At 62.2% G+C, this 26,526-nt stretch overlaps 3 protein-coding genes across 9 annotated transcripts; 1 reads left to right on the top strand and 2 right to left on the bottom strand.

Annotated features, from left to right (window-relative positions):
• Positions 1-976: 976 nt before the first annotated feature.
• LOC123352050 (protein NKG7-like) lies at positions 977-7,199 on the bottom strand. 3 transcript variants are annotated; one of them, XM_044991750.1, is made up of 6 exons: positions 6,293-6,424; positions 4,244-4,371; positions 2,710-2,938; positions 1,761-1,907; positions 1,438-1,572; positions 977-1,176 (listed from the first exon to the last, which is right to left on the bottom strand). In XM_044991750.1, exons 3-6 carry the CDS (start codon positions 2,882-2,884, stop codon positions 1,136-1,138), a joined length of 498 nt encoding a protein of 165 aa, XP_044847685.1. In that variant the 5' UTR covers positions 2,885-2,938; positions 4,244-4,371; positions 6,293-6,424; the 3' UTR covers positions 977-1,135. The 3 variants fall into 3 exon arrangements, 2 of the variants coding, with proteins under 2 accessions (XP_044847685.1, XP_044847686.1); XR_006574087.1 differs by lacking the exons at positions 977-1,176; positions 1,438-1,572; positions 1,761-1,907 and adding exons at positions 5,149-5,283; positions 6,811-7,199 and having other exon boundaries at positions 2,800-2,938; positions 6,293-6,439; XM_044991751.1 differs by lacking the exons at positions 977-1,176; positions 1,438-1,572; positions 1,761-1,907; positions 2,710-2,938 and adding exons at positions 5,149-5,283; positions 6,811-7,199 and having other exon boundaries at positions 4,149-4,371; positions 6,293-6,439.
• A 7,161-nt stretch (positions 7,200-14,360) lies between these two features.
• On the top strand, positions 14,361-17,256 carry LOC123351527 (protein NKG7-like). The gene is made up of 5 exons (XM_044990913.1): positions 14,361-14,400; positions 15,724-15,920; positions 16,134-16,280; positions 16,441-16,575; positions 17,191-17,256. Exons 2-5 carry the CDS (start codon positions 15,755-15,757, stop codon positions 17,229-17,231), a joined length of 489 nt encoding a protein of 162 aa, XP_044846848.1. The 5' UTR covers positions 14,361-14,400; positions 15,724-15,754; the 3' UTR covers positions 17,232-17,256.
• A 7,024-nt stretch (positions 17,257-24,280) lies between these two features.
• Positions 24,281-26,526, bottom strand: LOC123352124. 5 transcript variants are annotated; one of them, XM_044991881.1, is made up of 6 exons: positions 26,390-26,526; positions 25,975-26,193; positions 25,554-25,685; positions 24,920-25,060; positions 24,481-24,652; positions 24,281-24,350 (listed from the first exon to the last, which is right to left on the bottom strand). In XM_044991881.1, coding segments are annotated over exons 1-5 (645 nt in total). In that variant the 5' UTR covers positions 26,391-26,526; the 3' UTR covers positions 24,281-24,350; positions 24,481-24,500. The 5 variants fall into 5 exon arrangements, with proteins under 5 accessions (XP_044847816.1, XP_044847815.1, XP_044847814.1 ...); XM_044991880.1 differs by having other exon boundaries at positions 24,312-24,358; positions 24,479-24,652; XM_044991879.1 differs by lacking the exon at positions 24,281-24,350 and adding an exon at positions 24,380-24,428 and having other exon boundaries at positions 24,479-24,652.

Here is a 26,526-nt window from a genome sequence, read left to right as displayed (position 1 = left end):
GCACCTCTGAGCTGCCGCACGGTGCCCCCTTGATCATGGCATCCCTGGGGGTGCACCCCTACGGCAGCCCTGGGGGTACGCCCAGGTCTTCGGGGGCTACATCACTTCACTCAGATATTGGCCTAGTTTTACAACAGGCCACAGAAACAGCCCTAGCGAAGTCAGTGCAGACTACAATTTCATACAGACGATGACTCGTTTGAACTGCTCTGTAGACGGTCCACTGAAATGCAGGGACAATATTCATATCCCAATTGATTTATTTTATAATTATATGGGAAAAATGAGAAAGTTGCAATTGTTCAGTAATCGCGTAGCTGTGACACTTTTGTATTTTTATGTCTGAGTTTGTAAGCAAGTTGTTTTAAAGTGAGGTGAAACTTGGGGGTACCTGTTAGATCTAACTGCTAGATCCAACTCCTCTCCCAGAGCCAGAGAGAGAACCCAGGAGTCCTGGCTCCCAGCTCCGCCCCCCCTGCTCTAACCACTAGACCCCCACTCCCCTCCCAGAGCTGGGGAGAGAACCCAGGAGTCTGGACTCCCTTTCAGACATAAGAAAGACTGGAATAAATCACCTGACGTGATGCTTTGGGGACGGACTCTTTAATGTTTGTACAAAGAACAGTTGTGGGACCCCAAAGGATGGGGCGGGGATGTGTGTGTGGGGGAGGGGTCACAGCCGGAGCAGTAGAGGTTGTGGGAGGAGGTGCTGCGTGGTTGAGATGCGCGCACAGCAGGGCTCAGCCCCTCCAGCACGGGGCAGCAGGGAGACACACACACACACACACACACACACACACACACACACACACACACACACACACACACACACACACACACACACAGAGCAGGGCCCATCCCCTCCAGCAGGGGGCAGCAGGGACACACACACACACACACACACACACAGAGCAGGGCCCATCCCCTCCAGCAGGGGGCAGCAGGGGCACACACACACACACACACACACACACACACACACAGAGCGCACAGGGCTCAGCCCCTCCAGCAGGGGGCAGCAGACACACGCCCCTTCTCTGGGGTGTTGGGGGGAATCATCCCCATAACACTGCAGGCTCCACCTGGCCCTGGCGGCTGCCGGCACCGTCCCCGGGGGGCAGCTCAGGCCCTGTGCTCAGATCGAGTTGGATTCCTGGGCCAGTAACGTTACCCCACCTGAGGGAAAGAGGAGAAAAATGAGCTTAGGCAGCAATGGGACTGACGGGATCAACATCCACTAGAACCCAGCTGCTCCGCCCCAGAGGTGGCTGCATCAGCACCGGGCGAGCTGTCCCTGTGCGGCGTTATGTGCAGCTGTTCCCCCGCTGCCCCGCCCCAGAGGTGGCTGCATCTCAGCACCGGGTGAGCCATCCCCGTGTGTAACCAGCCTCACCCCAGAGGTGGCCGCATTTCGAATTTCCCCTCCGGCACGCTCACCGGTCAGCAGGAAGAGGGGGATGGAGGCCCAGCCGAGGCCCCAGGACCAGCCAAAGGAGACGTGGGGCCAGGTGACCTTTATGACTTCAGCAAACTCGCTGGTGAACACGGTCAGCGCAATCAGGACGCAGAAACCTAGGGCCAAAGGGAACAGCACGGACGCCCCTTAGCACCCGCCAGGCACAGTCCCAGGGCCCCTGCCCCGTTCCACCACCAGGGGGCGCTGCCAGAGCCCAGGGCAGGGTCTGGGGGGGGTGTCTCCCCGAGGCTGGCTGGGGGGGTACATGGTATCCAGGGGGCTGGGAGCAGCAGGGGGGAGGTACCTGCACTGAAGCTGCCCACGGCAGAGACCGTGAGGGGGGACACGGCGTCGAGGCCGGAGCCGCTGAGCAAGGCGAGGAGGGAGAAGGCCGAGAGCAGCCCCGCGAGCAGGCCCAGTATCAAGAACGTCTTGGTGGCCTCGATGTAATCTGAGGAACCAGAGAGACCGGGGGGGATGGAGAATAACCCTGCAGCAAACGGAAATAGAACCCAGGAGTCCTACACCCCCCCTGCTCTAACCACTAGACCCCACTCCCCTCCCAGAGCCAGAACCCAGGAGTCCTGCCTCCCAGCCCCCCCCACTCTAACCACTAGACATCACTCCCCTCCCAGAGCCAGAACCCAGGTGTCCTGGCTCCCAGCCCCTCCGCTCTAACCACTAGACCCCACTCCCCTCCCAGAGCCAGAACCCAGGAGTCCTGCCTCCCAGCCCCCCTGCTCTAACCACTAGACCAACTACCCTCCCAGAGCCAGAACCCAGGAGTCCTGCCTCCCGGCCCCCCCTGATCTAATCACTAGACCCCACTCCCCTCCCAGAGCCAGAACCCAGGAGTCCTGTCTCCCAGCCCCTCCCTGCTCTAACCACTAGACCCCACTCCCCTCCCAAAGCCAGAACCCAGGCATCCTGGCTCCCAGCCCCTCCGCTCTAACCACTAGACCCCACTCCCCTCCCAGAGCCAGAACCCAGGCGTCCTGGCTCCCAGCCCCTCCGCTCTAACCACTAGACCCCACTCCCCTCCCAGAGCCAGAACCCAGGAGTCCTGGCTCCCAGCACCCCCGCTCTAACCACTAGACCCCACTCCCTTCCCAGAGCCAGAACCCAGGAGTCCTGCCTCCCAGCTCCTCCCTGCTCTAATCACTAGACCCCACTCCCCTCCCAGAGCCAGAACCCAGGCGTCCTGGCTCCCAGCCCCCCGGAGCTGGCCGGGGGCGGCGGTGGGTTGCCCTCACCGGGTAGTTTCGAAGGCATGGCGCACACCGAATTCACACAGATCTTCCAGAGCCCCGAGTGGACGAAGACGCCGTCCCGTGTCGCCTCCAGCCAGTGCTCGGAGCTCAGGGCCGCCGCCAGAAGCAGGAGGCTGAGCAGAGCCAGGACGGTGCCGGGGATCTGGAGAGGCAGCATCGCGGGGGGGGGGGGGCTCGGGGGCGGGGGGCAGCGCTGGGATCCGGGGAGCACCTGGGTCAGGCCAGGGGGACGGGGGGGAATGAGAGTCAGAGCAGCAAGGGCCAGAGCTGGACAGACAGATTGGGGGTGGGGGCGTCTGGAGGTGGCTGGAGAGGGATGGGGGGGACGGTGGGGGGCCCTTACCCAGACACCAGCCTCTCTGGGTCACCAACTGCCATGGAACCTCCCCTCCCCCCACCCGGGACCCCAGCGCGGAGCCGGGGGAGACCCCAGCCCAGCGCCCGCGGGGACAGCTCCCGCCTTCGGGGGGTGGATGGGTGGAGGAGTGAGGGGGGACGGCGGGGTGGGGGGGTTGGGGCTGGCTGGACGGGGCTGTGGGGCCAGACGGACGCCTGGGTTCCCCATGCCCTGCGGGCTGTGCAGGGGACCCCCCCAGGGTGCCTAGGGCGGCCCACCCGGAGGAGGCCGAGGTCAGGGCGGGCTGCGAAAAGGGAGAGCAGAGATTCCCCAAACCTGCGGTCGTTCGATTGCCCGGCCAGCCCCAAGCTGTGCTCCTAACCCCACCCCCCGGTTACGGAGAAGCTGCCCCACAGCCAGTCAGTCCAGCCCCTCAACAAAACCGCGGGAAGCCTTTGTCCCCTTACGCCACGGTTCCTGACCCAGCTCCGTACAGGGCACCTGATCCGCTCGCCTGCAGCCTCCCGGAGCCCAGGGGAAGGGTCCAGCTCCGCGAGACACTTTCCAGAATGGAAAGGGTCATTTCAGGCCCCTGCGGCCCGGCGGGAGGAGAACGGGCAGGTTTCTCCCCGGCGCTGGAAGCCGGTGACTGTCACAGGGTCTCTCCAACGTGGACGGAAATTCTTCAGCGTCTTCACTGGCCTTAGAAACGGGACCCGTCTGTCCCAAAGCCTGGCCGCCGAGAGGAGACACCAGCCAGGCGGGGGCAGATCTTTCTGCTGTGCTCTGCCTCCCAGCCCAGCACCGACCAGCCTCAACTCTGCTTAGCAAGAGACAGAACCCAGGAGTCCTGGCTCCCTGCCCCGTTCTGACCACTAGACCCCACTCCCCTCCCTTCCCAGAGCCAGGGAGAGAACCCAGGAGTCCTGGCTCCCTCCAGCCCCTCCCCCAGCTCTAACCCACCAGACCCCACTCCCCGCCCAAAGCAGGGGAGAGAACCCAGGAGTCCATCTGTCTCTGACGGGGAATCAGTCACCAGACAGGAGGCTCTGAGAACAGGCCCTTTAATCTCCATGGAACAAGGCCTGGGAAAGGAAGGGAACAGAAAGGGGGGACTCTGTTGGGGGGGGGTGGATCACGGGTCTGTGGGAGTGCGCAGGGACACACACGCACACGCACAGGGTGGCTGGGGGAATCGGCCCGGCGAGGCTGCAGGCTCCGTCCGGCCCCCGGCTCTGTCCCCAGTGGGCAGCGCAGGCCCCACACTCAGCTCGAGGAGGCTCCTTGGGAAAAAAATGTCACCACACCTGGGAGGAGGGGAGAAAAACGGAGTCAGGGCAGGGGTGGGACCCACGGGGACGTCTCAGCGCTGGGCAAGCCATCCCCGTGCTGCGTCACTGCATGGCTGCTACCCCGCGGCCCCACCCCAGAGGTGGCTGCATCTCAGTGCCGGGTGAGGGGTCCCCGCGGCCCCACCCCAGAGGTGGCTGCATCTCAGTGCTGGGTGAGGGGTCCCCGCGTTCCACCCCAGAGGTGGCTGCATCTCAGTGCCGGGTGAGGGGTCCCCGCGGCCCCACCCCAGAGGTGGCTGCATCTCAGTGCCGGGTGAGGGGTCCCCGCGGCCCCACCCCAGAGGTGGCTGCATCTCAGTGCCGGGTGAGGGGTCCCCGCGTCCCACCCCAGAGGTGGCTGCATCTCAGTGCCGGGTGAGGGGTCCCCGCGTCCCACCCCAGAGGTGGCTGCATCTCAGTGCCGGGTGAGGGGTCCCCGCGTCCCACCCCAGAGGTGGCTGCATCTCAGTGCCGGGTGAGGGGTCCCCGCGGTCCCACCCCAGAGGTGGCTGCATCTCAGTGCCGGGTGAGGGGTCCCCGCGGCCCCACCCCAGAGGTGGCTGCATCTCAGTGCCGGGTGAGGGGTCCCCGCGTTCCACCCCAGAGGTGGCTGCATCTCAGTGCCGGGTGAGGGGTCCCCGCGGTCCCACCCCAGAGGTGGCTGCATCTCAGTGCTGGGTGAGGGGTCCCCGCGTCCCACCCCAGAAGCAGCTGCATTTCAATCCCTCCCACCCCCCGCCCCGCGGCACTCACTGGCTAGGAGGGCGAGCGGGCAGGCGGCCCAGCCCAGGCCGAAGGCCCACCCGAAGCTGACTCGCGCCGAGGCGCCCGTCATGCTCTTCGCACTGTGGGACGTGAACACGGCCATGGCGACGGTGGCACAGAGACCTGGGGCCAGAGGCAAGAGCACGGAGTCAGCTGGACAGTCCCGATTTTTGGGTCTTTTTCTTGTATAGGCTCCTATTACCCCTCACCCCCGTCCCGATTTTTCACACGTGCTGTCTGGTCGCCCTAACAGGCAGTGACCTCCCGGCCTCCGCCGCGCTCCAACGAGGCAGCGCCGACTCCGGAGCGACCGGCGGGGGGGCGGGAAGGGGCGCAGGGCGTTGGAGCCGTGAGGTGGGGACGATCGGCACCACGCCAGGGGGCTGGCGGAGAGTCCAAGGGGGCCGAAGACCCCGGGCACTGGATCAGGGCCGCCTTGGGGGGGGTAAGTAGGACAATTTTCCCCAGGCCTTGGGCCCCGCAGGGGCCCCCATGAGAGTTTTTCGGGGCCCCTGGAGCAGGGTCCTTCACTCGCTCTGGGTCTTCGGCGGCGAGGGGTCCTTCCGCCCCGGGACCCGCCACCGACGACCCCAGGCCCCCTGAAGCCTCTGGGCAGCCCTGCACTGGATACAGCTGAGAAACCCGGTGAGGCAAAGACCTGGGGCGGCGAAGGAAACTGGCCCTTGGTCAGCGGCGGCAGGTCGGGACGGAGAGGGAGCCAGAGGCAGCTGGCTACGAAATCTCCCGCGCCCCGAGTGTGTTGCTTAAATCTTAGCCGTGAGGATGCAAATTTGCCTTTGCCCCGGGCTCCAGAACGGGCTTCAAACCTCCCACCAGCCAGGAGGACCAGGACGGGGGGGACCAGGACGGGGGGGACCAGGACGGGGGGCTGTGGGCAGGCTGCTGGGGGGTGACCCCGGGCGGCACAGCCCACGGATGCTCAGGGGACGCAGCCTTGCGGCGGCCTGGGCTGTGAGCTGCAGCAGCAGAACATTTGAAGGCACCGGGGTTATAGGGCAGGCGGAAACACCCCCCTCTGTGGGCAGGGGAGAACCCCCAGGTCCCTGGTGTGGGAGGGACCACGTATCCGTAGGCGTCGCCGGGGGGAGGAGGCCCCAGGGGGGGGCGGTACCGGCGCTGAAGCTGCCCACGGCGGAGACCAGGGTCAGGGGCACGGAGCCGAGGTGGGAGCGGAAGACCGAGGCGAGGAGAGCCAAGCAGGAGAGAAACCCGGCGATCACGGCCAGGATCAGGCAAACCCTGCTGGCCCTCATGCGATCTGAGGAGACAAGAGCGAGCAGGGCTGAAATGCAGAATAAGATGGCAAGAAACTACCGCAGAACCCAGGAGTCCTGGCTCCCACCTGCCCCAACCCCTGCTCTAACCACTAGTCCCCACTCCCCTCCCAGAGCCAGGGAGAGAACCCAGGAGTCCTGGCTCCCAGCCCCCCCTGCTCTAACCACTAGTCCCCACTCCCCTCCCAGAGCCAGGGAGAGAACCCAGGAGTCCTGGCTCCCAGCCCCCCTGCTCTAACCCATAGACCCCACTCCCCTCGCAGAGCTGGGGCTAGGACCCGGGAGTCCTGGCTGTGCCTGGTGGAGGTGGCTGGTGGTAGCGGTGGGATCCCTGGTGGTGCCCGGCTGCCCTTACCTGGTACAGTCAAAGGTATCAGGCACCTCAGATGCATACAGAACTTCCACAGCCCCGAATGGATCAGCGTTTGGTTTTCCTTCGTCAGCAGCCAGTGGTCGGAGCCCAGAGCCGCCAGCAGCAGCAGGAGAGTGAGCAGGGCCAGGCTGGGGCTGGCGATTCGGAGACACGGCATCGCAGGGCGGGGGGTTGGGGCCCGGGGGCAGGCTGGGATCTGGGGAGCACCTGCGGGGGGGGGGGGCAGGGAGGGACGAGAGTTAGATGGAAACCCCAGCCCAGCTGATCTGAGCCAAACCCTCAGCCGTCTGGATGGGTGGCTGGATGGAGGGGTGGGGATGGGGGAGGGATATGGGGGGATGGGTGGCTGCAGGGGTGTGTATGGGGGACGGAGGGCTGAGTGTGGGGATGGGGGGATGGAGGGGGGGGGAGGGGGGAGGGATATGGGGGGATGGAGGAGTGGGGATGGGGGGAGGGATATAGGGGAATGGGGGGATGGAGGGGAGGGTGTGGGGATGGATGGATGGATGAAGGGGTGTGTATGGGGGGACAGGGATGGGGGACGGAGGGCTGGGTGTGGGGATGGGGGGATGGAGGGGTGTGTATGGGGGATGGGGGATGAAGGGGTGTGTATGGGGGGACGGGGATGGGGGATGGAGGTGTGTGTATGGGGGATGGGGGATGAAGGGGTGTGTATGCGGGGACGGGGATGGGGGATGGAGGTGTGTGTATGGGGGATGGGGGATGAAGGGGTGTGTATGGGGGGACGGGGATGGGGGATGGAGGTGTGTGTATGGGGGATGGGGGATGAAGGGGTGTGTATGCGGGGATGGGGATGGGGGATGGAGGTGTGTGTATGGGGGATGGGGAGATGGAGGGGTGGATGGAGGGGTGGGGATGGGGGAGGGATATGGGGGGATGGGTGGCTGCAGGGGTGTATATGGGGGATGGAGGGCTGGGTGTGGGGATGGGGAGATGGATGGGTGGATGGAGGTGGGGACAGAGGGATGGACTGATGGGTGCAGGAACAGATGGAGGGGTGGGGGAGGTGGGGTGGGGGTGGGGACGGACAAAGATGAAGGGACGGGGGGGGGCTGGGGGGCCCTTACCCAGCCTCTCTGTGTCGCCAACTGCCATGGAACCTTCCCCCCCCCCCAGCCTGGGGAGTCCCCAGCCCAGCCCCCGCCGGGCAGCTCCCGGGATGGGTGGGGAGGGGGGGGTGAAGGGGTGGCTGGGCCGGCAGATGGGGTGAGGGGTGGCAGTGTTTGGGGTGTGGGGGGATCAGGGCTGAATCCCCACTGGGCACATCGAGTGCAGAACGGGGGGGCCGCAAGGATTCTAACAATTCACACCGACCACCCCAGGCTGGTATTAAACTCCCCACGTTACAGCTTCTCTCTGGCCTTGGCTGGGTAAACGCTGCCACCTCCCAATGCAAAAACCCCCTTGGACCCAGGAAGGGGCCCCCGGGAATTCCTCCCTGCGGGGCCCCCTCAGCCGGGGAAGGGCTGAGACAGAAAACAAAGGAAATCAGCTGCTGCCACCAGCTAATCAAACATGTGCACGAACCTCTTCGGCCACCCACGATCCAGATCCTGCTCTTAAAAAAGCTCCATTTTATTAATTAAAAAAAGACGAAAATCCATCTGGGGACTCGGGCTCTGGCTAGATTCACCAAGACCAGGGTGCCCAGATGTCCCAATTTTATAGGGACAGTCCTGATTTTGGGGGCTTTTTCTTCTATAGGCTCCCATTACCCCCCACCCCCATCCCGATTTTTCACACTTGCTGTCTGGTCACCCCACCAGGAAGAGTTTCTTGAGCTCCAGCGTGACGGTTACAGGCAAAATGAAAGCCCCGGGGTTACCCCCACGGAGGCCACCAGCCGCAGCGAAGTCAAGGGGACACACCCCAGCGCGGCCCCCTGGCCGTTCCCGGATCTGCTCGCGCGGCTGGGGTGCCACCAAGCTCTTTCTAGGTATGAGCCTGAGGATCCCACAGTATTCTTGCCAGCAAGTTAAAGAAGTCTGGGCTGGATGAATGGACGGTAAGGTGGATAGAAAACTGGCTAGATGGTCGGGCTCAACGGGTAGTGATCAATGGTTCCATGTCTAGTTGGCAGCCGGTATCAAGTGGAGTGCCCCAAGGGTCGGTGCTGGGGCCAGTTTTGTTCAATATCTTCATTAACGATCTGGAGGATGGTGTGGACTGCACCCTTAGCAAGTTTGCAGATGACACTAAACTGGGAGGAGTGGTTGATACGCTGGAGGGTAGGGCTAGGATACAGAGGGACCTAGACAAATTAGAGGATTGGGCCAAAAGAAATATGATGAGGTTCAACAAGGACAAGTGCAGAGTCCTGCACTTAGGACGGAAGAATCCCATGCACTGCTACAGACTAGGGACCAAGTGACTAGGCAGCAGTTCTGCAGAAAAGGACCTAGGGGTTACGGTGGACGAAAAGCTGAATATGAGTCAGCAGTGTGCCCTTGTTGCCAAGAAGGCTAATGGCATTTTGGGTTGTATAAGTAGGGGCATTTCGAGCAGACCGAGGGATGTGATCATTACCCTCTACTCAGCACTGGTGAGGCCTCATTTGGAGTACTGTGTCCAGTTTTGGGCCCCACACTACAAGAAGGATGTGGATAAATTGGAGAGAGTCCAGCGGAGGGCAACAAAAATGATTAGGGGGCTGGAGCACATGACTTAGGAGGAGAGGCTGAGGGAACTGGGATTGTTTAGTCTGCAGAAGAGAAGAATGAGGGGGGATTTGATGGCTGCTTTCAACTACCTGAAAGGGGGTTCCAAGGAGGATGGATCTAGACTGTTCTCAGTGGTAGAAGACGACAGAACAAGGAGTAATGGTCTCAAGTTGCAGAGGGGGAGGTTTAGGTTGGATATTAGGAAAAACTTTTTCACTAGTAGGGTGGTGAAGAACTGGAATGGGTTACCTAGGGAGGTGGTGGAATCTCCTTCCTTAGAGGTTTTTAAGGTCAGGCTTGACAAAGCCCTGACTGGGATGATTTAGTTGGGTTTGGTCCTGCTTTGAGCAGGGGGTTGGACTAGATACCTCCTGAGGTCCCTTCCAACCCTGAGATTCTGTGATTCTATGATCTTTTCATACCTGGCTCAGGCTCCGTCCAGCATCGCTCTGCCCCGGAGATGCTAACATAGAAGTTTGCCCAGAACGGCATTTTCCCTAAGGCCGGCCCTGCGCACCCCTGGCTGAGAACCACTGGATTACAGGGCTACAAGCTGCACCGTCGCGAGGTCTCTAAGCCCTGGAAGGGGGGGGGGGGGAACGAAGCGTCTGGTGTTGCCTGGGAAGTGGAGGGTTTTCCCCGCGTTCCTGTGCTCGTCTCGCTCCTGCATCGCGCTCTCTAACGCAGTCTCCTGGCGGCTGCACCCCCAGCGCCGGTGGAAGCTGGATTTCCGGCTGTGCTGTGGCTCCTCGTTTCTCCGTTGAAGAGATTACCCCTCGCTGCCCGTGAGACTCGTCACCCGCCTGCCCGTGCTCTCCCCGGCCGGGCACAGAACACATCACACGCGTGAGCAAACCCCGCAGGGTCGAGGGACGAAACCCAGCCTGGCTCTGTCCCCGCCGGACCGAACCGCCGCCAGGATCCCCGGGGTGTCGTGGGCGACCGTCGGGCTGGGTTAAGATCGGTTTCCATCAAGGGAGCTTATTGCTGCCTCTGCCTCACGTGATGAAATCAGGATCTGAGCTAATGGCGCTGAGCCGTCGCGCATTACTGAGCAAACGCCATGTAGAAACCCAGCCCTGCCCCTCGACTCACTATTCACCACGGCACTCACAAGGACGCCGCATGGCATCCCTGCCAAGCACTGACCCCCCCCAATAATTAGCCCCTTCCCACCCACAAGCACATTCGTGTGGGCATTTCCCCCTCTCCCATCGGGCCGCACAAGTCCAGGATGTGGGAGCACAAATCATCCCTGACTTCTGCTGCCTGGGTGTAACCAGCTCCCGCAGGGCAGCTGGCACTTCCTGGTACCAGTCCAGCGGCCCCTCGCCGGCATAGGTCCACCCGGGGCAGGGGAACGGCTCCGCTCCGGTTTCACAGCGGTTGTGAAGAGCCCAGCAAGCCGCAGTGACGCAGACGGCACCAGCAGCCAGATGGGTCCGGCGGCATCGCCAACGGGATTTCAATCCGCCAGAAGCACATTCAGCAACCGTTCGGCACCCGCTGAGCGTGGAACTGAGCCTCCCTCTGCCAGGGCCTCTGCACTCAGGGTTCGGTTTCAGAAGCCCAGGCAATAGGGGGGTACACGGGGTCCCCCAGCATATCAGTGGAGACAGAAACGCCATTTACATGGATGTCACTTGCTGGGAATTGTGCCTGGAGCCCATAGAACTGCAAGGAAGCCAAGGCCTGTCTCCAAGACACTGGCTGCAGCGGTCAGCCTAAGACTTGGGCCTTTGAGTTGGTGGGTCCTGGTGTGCGGGGAGCTTGCCCAGAAGAGGGGTTCAGACATCGCTCCCTCCCTCCCCAAACACCCTCTGTCTACCTATCAATCCCTAGGGGTGTGTGCTGGGGGCGAGGGCGGGGAGGTCCCAGCCAGGTCTGAGTGTCCCCTGCCCCCCAGGATCCCTGCCCCAGGTCCTCACAGAGCGAGAGGGAAAGGAAAGGGGGGGGACGTTATGAGTGTACTATAATATTTCGTTGGAAGGTGACAGGGCCAGACAGAGTTAATTAACTCCTAGACTGACCTGACCCAGGGGTGAACCTTAAGGACGGGTTAGGAAGGTGAACAGAGCTTTGAAATGCAAGTCTGCAGTGTTAGAGATCTCAAGGGGAGAGGTTTGCTCACAAGACATCACAAGATGTCAGCAAACAAGTCTTGTCTATTGCTAGAGCTTTGATTCAAAGATCAAAAAAGGGAATATTAACATTTATGATGATACTTGAGTGAAATAGTTTGTGGTAACCCATATCTGAACTGGTTCATGGATAAATTACCCTGCGCTAAGTGCCAGGATGTTTGGGAGAAGGAGTTAAGCCGATTGTTTTCTCAGGCCAAAGGCTGCTGGAAATGTATAAAAACCCTGGGACACGATCCTGCTTCATCTCAGATCTGCTCTGGGTTTCAAGAGGGGGAAACCTTAAGTCACAAGGATTGAGATCCCCAGTCCCTGACTGGAGCCACCCTGAATATGGCCATTGGACTGTAACCTCTGGACTATTTTTAAAAGGACTTTTGGCAACTACAAGCTTATCTCTGCTGTGTCTGAACCTCAAGAATTGAATTGAAATCTGTCTGTATAGTGATCTTTTAACCAACTCTCTCTCTCTTTTCTTTTGTAATAAATTTTAGCTTAGTTAATAAGAATTGGCTGTAGCGTGTATTTTGGGTAAGATCTAAGTTATCATTGGACCTGGGTCTGTGGCTGATTCTTTGGGACTGGAAGAACCTTTTCTTTGGTATGATGAGATCACATTTTCAGCAATCAGCATCATATCTGCTGTGTGTGTCTGGATGGAGGCCTGAGGCAGGGCGTTGTTTGGACGTCTGAGTAGCCAGTGAGGTACAGAAACTGTTTTGTGCTGGTTGGTCAATCTAAGTATTGGAAGATCCACCCGCGTTTGGGGTTTGTCTGCCCCGTTTGGTTTGCAGTTCACCCTGATTGAGTGACCGCAGCTGGCTCCCACGGGCAGCACCGTCACACAGGGGGGAAGAGAAAATGAAAGTCGAGAGGGACCCTGACCCCTCACATGGATAGGCAGAACCGCACCCATCCGCCAGGGATGGTGAACACTCCCTGTATTCAGGTTTCAGAGTAGCAGCCGTGTTAGTCTGTATCCGCAAAAAGAACAGGAGTCCTTGTGGCACCCAGGGGCGGCTCTAGGCACCAGCAAAACAAGCTGGTGCCTAGGGCGGCAAAATCTAGGGGGCATCCTTTGCAGCCGGGGGGGGGCAGCAGGCTGGGCCGGCGGACCTGCCGCAGTCATGCCTGCGGGAGGTCCACCGGAGCCCCGGGAGCAGCGGACCTGCCGCAGGCACGACTGCGGAGGGGGCGCTCGTCCCGCGGCTCGGCTGGACCTCCCGCAGGCATGCCTGTGGCAGCTCAAGCGGAGCCGCCGGACCCGCGAGCCGTCCGCAGCCGCGGGAGGTCCAGCCGAGCCACGCGGGACCAGCGGACCCTCTGCAGTCATGCCCGCGGGAGGTCCGCTGCTCCCGCGGCTCGGGGGCGCCTCCCGGGCATGACTGCTTGGGGCGGCCAAAAACGTAGAGCCGCCCCTGGTGGCACCTTAGAGACTAACACATTTATTTTAGCATGAGCTTTCGGCTGTAACTCACGAAAGCTCATGCTAAAATAAATTTGTTAGTCTTTACTCCCTGTATTGTTCTGTGGTGAAAGATGAGCCTGTTCTCAGATCCTCCTGTCTGGTGACTCCTTCCTCCTCAGAGACACTCCCTTCATCCCCCCCTCCCCCGCACACAGCCCCTAGGTTCTCTCCTCAGCTCTGGGAGGGGAGTGGGGGCTAGTGGTTGGGGGGGCAGGGGTGGAGTCAGGACTCCTGAGTTCTCTCGGTGGTTCTGGGAGGGGAGTGGGGGCTAGTGGTTGGGGGGGCAGGGGTGGAGTCAGGACTCCTGAGTTCTCTCGGTGGTTCTGGGATGGGAGTGGGGTCTAGTGGTTGGGGGAGGGGCAGAGGTGGAGTCAGGACTCCTGGGTTCTCTCTGTGGTTCTGGGATGGGAGTGGGGTCTAGTGGTTACGGGGGGAAGGGGTGGAGTCAGGACTCCTGGGTTCTCTCTGTGGTTCTGGGAGGGGAGTGGGGTCTAGTGGTTAGGGGGGCAGGGGTGGAGTCAGGACTCCTGAGTTCTCTCGGTGGTTCTGGGATGGGAGTGGGGTCTAGTGGTTGGGGGAGGGGCAGAGGTGGAGTCAGGACTCCTGGGTTCTCTCGGTGGTTCTGGGATGAGAGTGGGGTCTAGTGGTTACGGGGGGAAGGGGTGGAGTCAGGACTCCTGGGTTCTCTCTGTGGTTCTGGGAGGGGAGTGGGGTCTAGTGGTTACGGGGGGGAGGGGGGGAGTCAGGACTCCTGGGTTCTCTCTGTGGTTCTGGGAGGGGAGTGGGGTCTTGTGGTGAGGGGGGTGGGGTGGAGTCAGGACTCCTGGGTTCTCTCTGTGGTTCTGGGAGGGGAGTGGGGTCTAGTGGTTACGGGGGGGGGGCAGGGGTGGAGTCAGGACTCCTGGGTTCTCTCTGTGGTTCTGGGAGGGGAGTGGGGTCTAGTGGTTAGGGGGGAAGGGGTGGAGTCAGGACTCCTGGGTTCTCTCTGTGGTTCTGGGAGGGGGGGCTAGTGGGTTAGAGTGGGGGGCACGGGGTTGTCCTATCCCCAGGTGGGTTGGGAGTCTCCAGGGGAGCCGAGAGGGGTGGGACCAGGGTGAGGGTGGATCAGAGGCCGTGGGTGGATTTCACTGACATGGAAGTGGCCGATGGACCGATGTGGGAGGCAGCAGTTATAGGACTTTGCCCCTTTCCGCCCCAGCCCCTCCCATTGAAGCATCCCAGGTACAAGGGGTGGAGATCGGACGGACTCAGCCCGTTGAGGAAGGGGTGACGCAGAGAGCAGGTGAGGGGGGATCGAGGGGGTTCATTAAAACATGGTCCCCTGAACGTAGGCCCCACATGGTGAGACCAGGGGTCTGTCTGTCCCCACCCCCGATACCCACCCAGCCCCAACACACCCCAATACCCAGCCAGCCAGCCAGCCCCAAACACACGCCAATACCTGTCCATCCAGCCATCCATCCATCCCCAAACACCCCCATCTGTCCATCCAGCCCCCCCCCAATATCCCTCCCTCCGGCCCCAAACACACCCGATATCCCTCCGTCCATCCGTCCCCACCCGCCGCTGCCCCCAGCCCAGCACACGACTCTCTGCCTCTCTCTCTCAGTGGCCCTGCCCGGCCCTGGCCCCTGTGGCTGGCTGCAATTCCCGCCGTGCTGGGACGCGGGGGCTCGCGGGGGGCTCTGGGTGGCTAGCGGGCAGCTGGGGGGCTCCGGGAAGCCACCCTGGGGCAGAGCCGGCTGGGAGCGGGAAGCTGCCAGGGGCCGGCGCGCCGGAGGGCCCGGGGAGTGGCCCTGGTTGCTTGTTGGTTTGCTCACCTTGGGTAAAGAAATAAACCAAGCCAGGCCATGGCCGCACGTGGCCGGGAGCCAGGGAGAAGCCCAGCCCGGGGACAGAGCCACGGGCCGGGGTGGGGGGCTGAGCGCAAGGCCCCTGCGATGGTGGGGGAACGAGATGCTGAGATTTACTCAGCTAAGCCCAGCAAGTGCCTGGTGCCGCAGAGGAAGGTGAACCTCCCCCGCAGCGGCCCGAGGGGGAAATTCCTTCCTCTGGCGATCAGCTCGACCCTGAGTGTGGGGGCCGGGAACTGGCCAGACACGCCTGAGAGAGAGAACGCTCTGTGCCACCCCAGAGCCCTGGGACAGCCCCCCAGTGTCCCATCGCCAGCTGTGGGCATCCCTGCGGCTTCAGAGGAAGGAGGAAAAAACCCCTCCCAGAACACATTGGCGGAGGGATCCCTTCCTGACCCCTGCTGGCAGCCGGCTGAGGCCCTGAAGCATGAACATTATGCGCTGGGCGATGTGAGCACAGAGTAGGGACAAGAGGTGCGGAGAAGGTGGGAGAGGAGAGGCGCCTGTGTGTGTTACACGCAACCGGCACTTTGCTCGTAGTCGCTGTTTAGGCTTTAGCCACCATTTTGGATTGGCTGCGGCTCCCAGGTTCCCGATCGTCGTGGTTTGTCGGTGCCTCGTGGAGCAGAGATCTGGCTGCTGCCGCGTCTGTCTCCACACGCCCCCGTCTCTCCGGGGACTGAGGCAGCCGTAGCCTGTGGCAGGTCATCTGGGGCCACTATTTCCCCTCTCGCTCTTCCTCACCTGCCCAGGTGCTCCCCAGATCCTGAGATTCCCCCCGCGATGCCCTTTCTCCGGATCCTCAGCACCGTCCTGGTTCTGCTCAGCCTCCTGCTGCTGCTGATCGCCCTGGGCTCTGACTACTGGCTGGCGGACAACAGTGGCAGCCATAGTGGGCTGTGGAAGAGCTGCAGCAGTTCACTGTGTCTGCAATATTCTTCAGTACTAGGTAAGGGCAGGCGGCTCTGCTAGGGATCCCACCTGACACCAACCAGCTCCACAGGGCAGAACCAGGACTCCTGGGTTCTTTCTCCAGTTCTGGGAGGGGAGTGGGGTCTAGTGGTTAGAGCAGGGGGGGCTGGGAGCCAGGACTCCTGGGTTCTATTTTAGTTTGCTGCAGGGTTATTCTCCATTCAGCCCCTGGTCTCTCTTGGCTCCTCAGGTTACGTTGATGCCACCAGGGCTTTCCTGTTCCTGGCCGTGATCGCCGGGTTTCTCTCCTTCTTCGCCCTCATCCCTTCGTTCTTCCGCTCCCACCTCGGCCCCGTGTCCCTGAGCCTGGTCTCTGCCGTGGGCAGCTTCAGCGCAGGTACCGCCCCCCCCCCCAGCCTCCTCCCCCGGCTACTCCCAGCCCCCCAAACCGTGCACCCCCCATCCAGGGACCCTGCCCTGGGCTCTGTGGCTCCCCCTGGTGCTGGGACTGAGCGTGGGCCGTGCTGAGGGGTGTCCGTGCTGTTCCCTTTCCCCAGGGCTCTGTGCCATGATCGCGCTGGCCGTGTTCACAGGGGAGTTAGCTGGGGCCGTGAATGTCCCGCCAGGCCAAGTCACCTTCGGCTGGTCCTTCGGCCTCGGCTGGGCCTCCTTCCCCCTCTTCCTCATCACTGGTGAGTGCAACATCGGGTAGGGGGTACCCAGGGATCCCTTGCATCGTGCGCAGATGCAGCCACCTCTGGGGTGGGACACGGGGGCTGGTTATAAGGGGACCCATCGCCTGGTGCTCAGATGCAGCCACCTCTGGGGTGGGGCCCAGGGCGTGTTTATATGGGGACCCCTCGCCCGGTGCTGAGATGCGGCTGTCTCTGGCATAGGCGCCAACGTCCCCTTTGCCCGGTGGGTGCTTGACCCCTCTGCCCCGCCTCTTCCCATCCCTGCCCCGCCCTTGCCCTGCCCCCAATCCACCCCTTTCCCGCAAGTTCCCGCCCCAGCCTCGCCTCCTCCCCCCAGGAAGTCCAAAGCGCCGCCAAACAGCTGTTCGGCGGCCGGGGGAGGGGGGCGGGAAGTGCTGGGAGGGAGGGGGAGGAGCGGGGATGCTGCATGCTCAGGGGAGGAGGGGATGGGGGGGCTTGGCTGCTGGTGGGTGTGGAGCACCCGCTCATTTTCCCCCGTGGATGCTCCAGCCCCGGAGCACCCCGGAGTCGGCGCCTATGGGTGGTACCAGCGGGTGCTGCTCCCATTGCTCCCATTGGTGCCCTGAGCCCATGTCTCTCCTCTCGCCCCAGGTGCGGTGATGATGTTCGCCCGGAAACCTCCCCCGAGCTGAGCCTGGGGCCGCGCTGCCCGGGGGGTGGGGGGGCGGATGCAGCCTGCAGCCTCACGGGGCCGATTCCCTCAACAGCCCCGACAGGGGACGGGGGGGGGGTCTGTGTAGCCCTGGCCTCTCTCTACCCTGGGAGCCCCCCCCCCTCCAACTCCCCCCGACACACATTCCAGCCCCGTCCTTTGGCGTCCAACCAACATTCTCTGTTCTGACATTAAACGGGTCCGTCCCCAAAGCATCACGTCTGGGGATTGACTCCAGCCTTTCTTGGGTTTGAAAGGGAGCCCGGACACCTGGGTTCTGGCCCCGGCTCTGGGAGTGGACAGGAGGGGAAGGGAGGAGGGTCTAGTGGTTAGAGCGGGGGAGGGGGGGCTGAAAGCCAGGACTCCTGGGTTCTCTCCCCCTGGGAGGGGAGTATGGTCAATTGGTTAGAAGGGTGGGGCTGGAAGCCAGGACTCCTGGGTTCTCTCCTGTCTCTGGGACGGAATGGGAGGGGGTGTCTAGTGGATGGGGGTGGGGCTGGGAGCCAGGACTCCTGGGTTCTCTCCCAGCTCTGGGAGGGGAGGAGGTGATGCTGGTTAGAAAAGGGATAAAGTTTCCTGCCCTGGCTCGGGGCAGGGCGAGGGCTGAGCGAGGGGCGGCTCTTGGCTGGAGCTGAGCCCAGGGAGCGGCCCGGCCGGGAGCGAATTGGCAGGAGCGTCCCCTCCCTGCGGCTCAGTGACTCCCTGCTCGGAGCCGGCGCTGGGCAAAGGGAGCCTAACGGCACCGTCGCTGGGCCCGGAGCGAGACTCCCATGAGCCCCTGGGGCATCTCAGAGTACCACTGGCCCCACAAGCCATCTCCCATAATTCTCTGGGGTCTCCCTGACCCATCCTGGCCTCCGCCTGAGTGTCCGGGGTGCCCCAAGCCAGAGGGGCCCAGTCCAGACTCCTGGGAGCCTCCATACCTCCCACATCTACCCCCCGTGCGCCCTCCCTCCCCGCCCACAAATCCATCCCCCTGCACCCACCATCCCTCCCCACATCTATCGACCCCCATACACGCTCCATCCCCACTTACACCCCTCCCTCCCCGCCCACAAATCCATCCCCCTGCACCCACCATCCCTCCCCACATCTATCGACCCCCATACACGCTCCATCCCCACATACACCCCTCCCTCCCCGCCCACAAATCCATCCCCCTGCACCCACCATCCCTCCCCACATCTATCGACCCCCATACACCCCTCCCTCCCTCCAGCCCCGTGCACACGTGTCCAGGCAGGGGATGGTCACGTTGTGACCCGGGTTCGAAACGAAGGAGCTCGGTTCCTGGAGGACAGGCCTGTCAATGGCTATTGACGTAGCCCCACGCTTCGGGGGTCCTTAAACCTCCCACGGCCAGAACGCCGAAATCGTGGGGGGGGCGGGAAGGCTACGAGACCCCGCCTATCTCCGTGGCCCCGCCCCGCCCCGTCTCTCCCCCCCCAGGGCCCTGTTAAGAGCCGCCCAGGGAATCCAGGCCGCTGTGGGGAGCACCTGACCCTCCACCTGCCCTGGGCAGGGGGCCGGGGAGCCGGAGAGCAGCCCCTGGCCCGGCTCCGGTTTTCAGCCTGGCCGGGGGCGGAGCCTCGGGTGAGGAGGCGGAGCAATGGGCGGGGCCATAGAGGGGCGGGGTCTCTTGGTCTCCCTACGTCTACCGAGATTCCGGGGCGCCTGCCTCGGGGCACTGGGCTCATGGACCGTTGGGCTGACCCGGTACGAACAATTCCCACGAAATGTTTCTCCGTCGGCCGTGACCCGCGCGGCCGAATCGAACCGTCCCATGGCCGGATCTCCGCGAACCCCGACAGCCCCGCTCAGCCGGGAGCCTCGGAGCCCCTGGGGCTCACAGGGCCGCAGCCCCCCCTCCGGCCGGACTATGGGGGCGCGAGGGCTGCCACGGCCCGGGGACCCTGCAGCCTGGGGAGCAGCGCAAAAGTGACCAGGCCGCTGTCCCGCCCCATCTGCAGCTCACCCCATGAGCTTCCCACAACATTTCCTTCAAAAAAGCCCCCCCCCCCTTCTCGGTGTTTCCGAAACAATCTGCCGCTGGATTTCAGGTCTCTGGAGATTTTCGAGTGTTTTGGGCTTTTTCTCCTGCTTCAGCCTGGATGGTTTAACCCCCCCTCCGCCCCCCGAAACACGTGGAAATTTTCGTGGACCTGAACTGCATTTTCCCAGCCAGCGCGAGACACAGCGTCTCTGGCCTCCCATTCCCCGTCTGAACGCAGGGCCAGCGACACGTCTGCCCGCTGGCTAGTCAGTTCCTGAACTGCTGGGCCGGGCCTGTCTCCGCTGTGTGTCCGGGCAGCGCCTGGCACAACTGGCCCCTGAGCTCAGCTGGGGTCAGAGCACAGGGGTTGGGACAGGGAGTTAACTCTGTCGCGATCCTCCCTGTACAACCCCCCCATCCCCATCCCCCCATCTATCTATTTATCCCCATCCACCCCCTCTTATCTATCTATCTATCTATCTATCTATCTATCCCCATAGACACCTCTCTCTCTCTCTCTCTCTCTCTCTCTCTCTTTCTCGCTCTTCCTGCTCTCCGGCATCAGGCCTCGTGGTGCCGATGTGATTCCACCTGGGGCGATGCACGGCCAGCGAATTGCAAACGCTCTTTTTAATTCAGTGCAAGAAATTGTCCCGATTCCGTATCCTTCGGCACAAGGATCTCTGGGGGGAAGGGAAGAGGGGCGTGCGCTGGCCAGAGGGGCGGGGGTCCCCGCTCTGTGTGAGCAGGTGTCACCACACATTGTGCAACCCTCCTGTTTTGCAACTAGTTGCAGTTTCTGCAGCGCAACGTAACCATCTGTGCTCCTGCTGCTCAGGACTTGCTGCCGCCTGGTCCATGGGGTTGCGAATCAGGAGGGACAGGGTTTGTGGTCGAAAACACTCACATTCTGCTTCCTCCTGCCTAATGTGCCAAATTGACCTATTGCAGGGGTCTGGGGGAGGGGATTCTGCATTTTAATTTAATTTTAAATGAAGCTTCTTAAGCATTTTAAAAACCTTATTTACTTTATATACAACAATAGTTTAGTTCTATATTATAGACTTATAGAAAGAGACCTTCTAAAAATATTAAACTGTATTACTGGCATGTGAAACCTTAAATCAGAGAGACTAAACGAAAACTCGGCACAGCACTTCTGAACGGTTGCCGACCCCTGATCTTTTGGATGATTGAGGCGCGCTCTTTCACTTGTTTGTGTGTGAATACGTGAAAAGGGAGGTAAGGTTTGGGGGTACAGAGCACACCCCTGACCCCAAGGTGATAACCAGAGTGGCCCCTTTCATTTTTTCCACTGGCTCCCTCCTTGCTTATTTCGAATGACTTGGCTGCCTATGCACCTGTCACTGGTCCAGGGATGGTTGTGCACCTGTCAGTGGTCCGGGGATGGTTATGCATGTGTCACTGGTCCGGGGATGGTTGTGCACCTGTCACTGGTCCAGGGATGGTTGCAAATCTGGAGGGATGGGGTTTGTGGTCGAAAACACTCACAATCTGCTTCCTCCTGGCTAATGTGCCAAGTTGATCTACGGGATGATTGAGGCGCTTTCCCTTGTTTGTGTGTGAATACGTGTGTGGGTACAGAAGGGTTTCATTGCATCTCCTATCTTGGCCCCAGCTACTGTTCTCCCTTCTTGTTGCATTGCTAGGGGGTGGGGGTGTCTCGCCTTTTTTTTTATTCAGAGAAGCTCGGGCCAGTCTTGTGCTCTTCTCCTCTCCTGATGTTAGATGCAGGCAGTGCCAAACGCACTACAGTCATACAGTATCTCAGATGCACAGCTGCATTTCAGTGATCTGAGGTTTGAAGAACAATGTGGAACTAGCTATTCTTCTTTGAGTGATTGCTCCTGCGTATTCCACAGCAGGTGTGTGTGCTCGCCACGTGCACCGGTGCCGGAAGGTTTTCCCTTAGCAGTACCCAGAGCGGGGGAGCACCGCTGCGACCCCCGGAGAGGCGCCTCTATCACGCGCTGTAAGGGGAGCTGCGCACTCCCCCCACCCTCACTTCCTTCTTGCCGCCAGTGAAGGTCGTTGGTACTTTGTGCTCCAGCCTTGCTGTCGGCCTTCGAGTAGCCTGAGTCGTGTTCATCTTCCCCTTAGCTGGATAACTTCTTTAGTTTGGTGTCTGGTGCGGAGCATGGCCCATGCCCCAGGCTTCAAGTCGTGCGACTCCTGTCGCAGTTCTGTGCCAAGAAGCGACCCGCACACTCAGTGTCTTCGCTCCTTGCGTGAGACTCATGTAACCGATCGCTGTAAGATCTGTCGGTCGTTCAAGCCTCGAATGAAATGTGAGAGAGATCCAGCTCCAGGTCCCACTGATGGAATCAGCAATTCCCACGAAACGTTCCTCCGTCGGCCGTTACCCGCGCGGCCGAATCGAACCGTCCCGTGGCCGGATCTCCACGAATGCCCGACAGCCCCGCTCAGCCGGGAGCCTCAGAGCCCCTGGGGCTCACAGGGCCGCAGCCCCCCCTCCGGCCGGACTATGGGGGCGCGAGGGCTGCCACGGGCCGGGGACCCTGCAGCCTGGGGAGCAGCGCGAAAGTGACCAGGCCAGTGTCCCGCCCCGTCTGCAGCTCACCCCATGAGCTTCCCACAACATTTCCTTCAAAAAAGCCCCCCCCTTGTTGGTGTTTCCAAAACAATCGGCCGCTGGATTTCGGGTCTCTGGAGATTTTCGAGTGTTTTGGGCTTTTTCTCCTGCTTCAGCCTGGATGGTTTAATCCCTCCTCCCCCCCGAAACATTTGGAAATTTTCGTGGACCTGAACTACATTTTCCCAGCCAGCGCGAGCCACAGTGTCTCTGGCCTCCCATTCCCCGTCTGAACGCAGGGCCAGCGACACGTCTGCCCGCTGGCTAGTCAGTTCCTGAACTGCTGGGCCGGGCCTGTCTCCCCTGTGTGTCCGGGCAGCGCCTGGCACAACTGGCCCCTGAGCTCAGCTGGGGTCAGAGCACAGGGGCTGGGACAGGGAGTTAACTATGTCGCGATCCTCCCCGTCCAACCCCCCATCCCCATCCACCCCCCATCAATCTATCTATCCCCATCCACCCCCTCTATCTATCTATCTATCCCCAGACACCCCCCACCCCCTTTTGCTTGTCCCGCTGTCCGGCGTCAGGCCCCGTGGTGCTGATGTGATTCCAGCTGGGGCGATGCACAGCCAGCGAATTGCAAACGCTCTTTTTAATTCAGTGCAATAAATTGTCCCGATTCCGTATCCTTCGGCACAAGGATCTCTGGGGAGAAGGGAAGAGGGGCGTGCGCTGGCCAGAGGGGCGGGGGTCCCCGCTCTGTGTGAGCCGGCGCCTCCCCGAGCTCCCGGACGCAGAATCACACCCCCGGAGACACAGGCTGTCTGAGACGCACAGTCACACGCCAGCCGGACACAGGGGCACGTGTGGCTACATGCTCTGGGATACGCGCACGCACATACAGTGCAGGGCCGAGCTCCTCCAGCAGGGGGCGGCAGGGACACACACACACACACACACACGAGTGCAGGGCCCAGCCCCTCCAGCAGGGGGCGGCAGGGACACACACACACACACACACACACACACACACACAGAGCAGGGCTCAGCCCCTCCAGCAGGGGGTGGCAGGGACACACACACACACACACACACACACACACACACACACACACACAGCAGGGCTCAGCCCCTCCAGCAGGGGGTGGCAGGGACACACACACACACACACACACACAGAGCAGGGCTCAGCCCCTCCAGCAGGGGGTGGCAGGGACACACACACACACACACACACACACACAGCAGGGCTCAGCCCCTCCAGCATGGGGCGGCAGGGACACACACACACACACACACACAGCGCCGGGCTCAGCCACACCAGCAGGGTGTGGCAGGGACACACACACACACACACACACACAGAGCAGGGCTCAGCCCCTCCAGCAGGGGGTGGCAGGGACACACACACACACACACACACACACACACAGCAGGGCTCAGCCCCTCCAGCAGGGGGCGGCAGGGACACACACACACACACACACACACACACAGCAGGGCTCAGCCCCTCCAGCAGGGGGCGGCAGGGACACACACACACACACACACACACACACACACACACAGCAGGGCTCAGCCCCTCCAGTAGGGGGTGGCAGGGACACACACACACACACACACACACACACACAGAGCAGGGCTCAGCCCCTCCAGCAGGGGGTGGCAGGGACACACACACACACACACACACACACACAGCAGGGCTCAGCCCCTCCAGCAGGGGGTGGCAGGGACACACACACACACACACACACAGAGCAGGGCTCAGCCCCTCCAGCAGGGGGCGGCAGGGACACACACACACACACAGCAGGGCTCAGCCCCTCCAGCAGGGGGTGGCAGGGACACACACACACACACAGAGCAGGGCTCAGCCCCTCCAGCAGGGGGCGGCAGGGACACACACACACACACACACACACACACACACAGAGCAGGGCTCAGCCCCTCCAGCAGGGGGTGGCAGGGACACACACACACACACACACACACACACACACACACACACACACACACACAGCAGGGCTCAGCCCCTCCAGCAGGGGGTGGCAGGGACACACACACACACACACACACAGAGAGCAGGGCTCAGCCCCTCCAGCAGGGGGTGGCAGGGACACACACACACACACACACACACACACAGCAGGGCTCAGCCCCTCCAGCATGGGGCGGCAGGGACACACACACACACACACACACAGAGCAGGGCTCAGCCCCTCCAGCAGGGGGCGCCAGGGACACACACACAGACACACACACACAGAGCAGGACCCAGCCCCTCCAGCAGGGGGTAGCACGGACACACACACACACACACACACACACACACACAGCAGGGCCCAGCCCCTCCAGCAGGGGGCGGCAGGGACACACACACACACACACACACACACACACACAGCAGGGCTCAGCCCCTCCAGCAGGGGGCGGCAGGGACACACACACACACACACACACACACACACACACAGCAGGGCTCAGCCCCTCCAGCAGGGGGTGGCAGGGACACACACACACACACACACACACACACACACACACACACACACACACAGAGCAGGGCCCAGCCCCTCCAGCAGGGGGTGGCAGGGACACACACACACACACACACACACACACACACAGAGCAGGGCTCAGCCCCTCCAGCAGGGGGTGGCAGGGACACACACACACGCAGAGCGACCTGGTCCCTGCCCTCACACCGGCGGGGGCAGATCCTGGCAGGGTTGGTTCTGGTGAATCTGGGCCGTGGACCCGGGCCAGAGGCTGCCCCATTGAGGGGCCACTTGGTTGAGGTGCTCGGTGGGCGTCTCGCAGCACTGGGTGTGGGTGATGAGGCTCACGAGCCCTGTGGGGGGTGGGAGAGCTGGGGTGAGTGGTGGGCTCGGAGGGAGTCACAACCCATCCATGGGGTGAACCCCCCCAGCCCCTCCCAAACCTCCATAGCCCCCAGTGCTTCCCATCCCCCCAACCCCCTACAACCTCCTCCCCGACAGCCCCAGCACCCCCAACCCCCTCCCCAGCATCCCACCCCACAGCCCCTCCCACCAGGGTACCTATCCCCCCATCCAGTCCCATCCCCACCCCCTGCCTCCCCGCGCTCTGGGTCTCTCACCGCTGAGCAGGAAGAGGAAGCAGGCCAGGCAGGCCACGAAGAAGGACCAGCCGCGATGGGCTTCCACCTCGGGGTGGAAGGCGGTCGCGATCTTGGAGAACGACAACCCGAAGATGAGGATGCTGAGGAGCATGAGGAGTCCTGTGGTGCGGGGCAGAGGTCTGGGTTGCAACCTCCCTTCTCCAGCCCCACTCAGCTGTTAGTCAGCTCCCTCACCCCAGAGCTGGCCACCAGCTGAGAGATCCCCATATAACCAACCCCCGCGCCCCACCCCAGAGCTGGCTGCATCTCAGCGCCGGGTGAGGGGTCCCGGTATAACCAGCCCCCGTGCCCCACCCCAGAGCTGGCTGCATCTCAGCGCCGGGCGAGGATCCCTGTATAACCAGCCCCCACGTCCCACCCCAGAGCTGGCTGCATCTCAGGGCCGGGCGAGGGATCCCTGTATAACCAGCCCCCACGTCCCACCCCAGAGCTGGCTGCATCTCAGTGCCGGGCGAGGGATCCCGGTATAACCAGTCCCCGTGCCCCACCCCAGAGCTGGCTGCATCTCAGAGCCGGGTGAGGAATCCCTGTATAACCAGCCCCCGCGCCCCACCCCAGAGCTGGTCGCGTCCCAGCGCCGGGCGAGCGGTACCTGTCAAGAGGTTGGTGACAGCGGCCAGCCTGTATTTGCGGAAGGTGTGGAAGGAGGTGAGGACGGAGCAGACGGCGATGAACCCAAGCAGAGTGGACAGCGTCATCAGCGCTTTGGCCACCTCGAATGCCACTGAGGGATCAAGAGCCAGGCTGGTTAATGAGGGGAATCTCCCTGCACCCCCCTGCACCCCAACCCCACTGACCTGAGACTCATCGGCACTGGCAGAGCTGAGGGGGTGGAGGCCAGGACTGGGCTGCGGGTCGAGATTGGGGGGACACTGGTTGCGCTGCGCGGTGGGTGGGTTGAGGGGCTGCGGGTCGGGATTGGGGGGACACTGGTTGTGCTGCGCAGCAGGTGGGTTGAGGGGCTGCGGGTCGGGATTGGGGGGCCCCATCGCGCTGTCTGTGCTGGGGGATACCAGGGGCCGATGTGGGTCCAGCACCTGACCCCACAGGGATGTTTTTGCAGAACCAATTGATGCACATGTTCCACAGCCCCACGTTGGTCTTGAACCCGGGACTGTCGACTTCCATCCAGTACGGGGAGACCAGCGCCAGCAGCCCGGTCAGGAGGCTCAGGCAGGAGAGGACCTTGGTTATCCACTTGAAATTCAGCTTCTCAGCCAGCCCGGGAGACACTGGGGGGAGGGACGGATGTGCATTAATGGGGGGCAGGGATCCCCCATAATGACCCCCTGTCCCCGTTAGCTGGATCCCCAAAATGACCCCCCTCCCCTCCCCTCAGTTATCCAGATCTCCCCAGAATGACCCCCCTGCCCCCCCACTATCCAGATCCCCCCATCCCCAAGGTGCCCCCATCCCTGTGCCATATACTTGCTGCAGGGGGTGACCCCGATGCTCTGTGGGGTGGAGGGGGGCTGGGGTTACACCCCGATCAGCCCCAAACCCTGATCCCCGCGGCCTCCCTGCGACCCAGCAGCCCCAGCTGCCATCGCTGGGCCCCGGCTGCC

The sequence above is a fragment of the Mauremys mutica genome, chromosome 17, assembly GCF_020497125.1.
Source record: "Mauremys mutica isolate MM-2020 ecotype Southern chromosome 17, ASM2049712v1, whole genome shotgun sequence".
NCBI lineage: Eukaryota > Metazoa > Chordata > Testudines > Geoemydidae > Mauremys > Mauremys mutica.
Note: the sequence above shows the minus strand (reverse complement) of the source record. Positions and strands in the feature narration are given on the sequence as shown.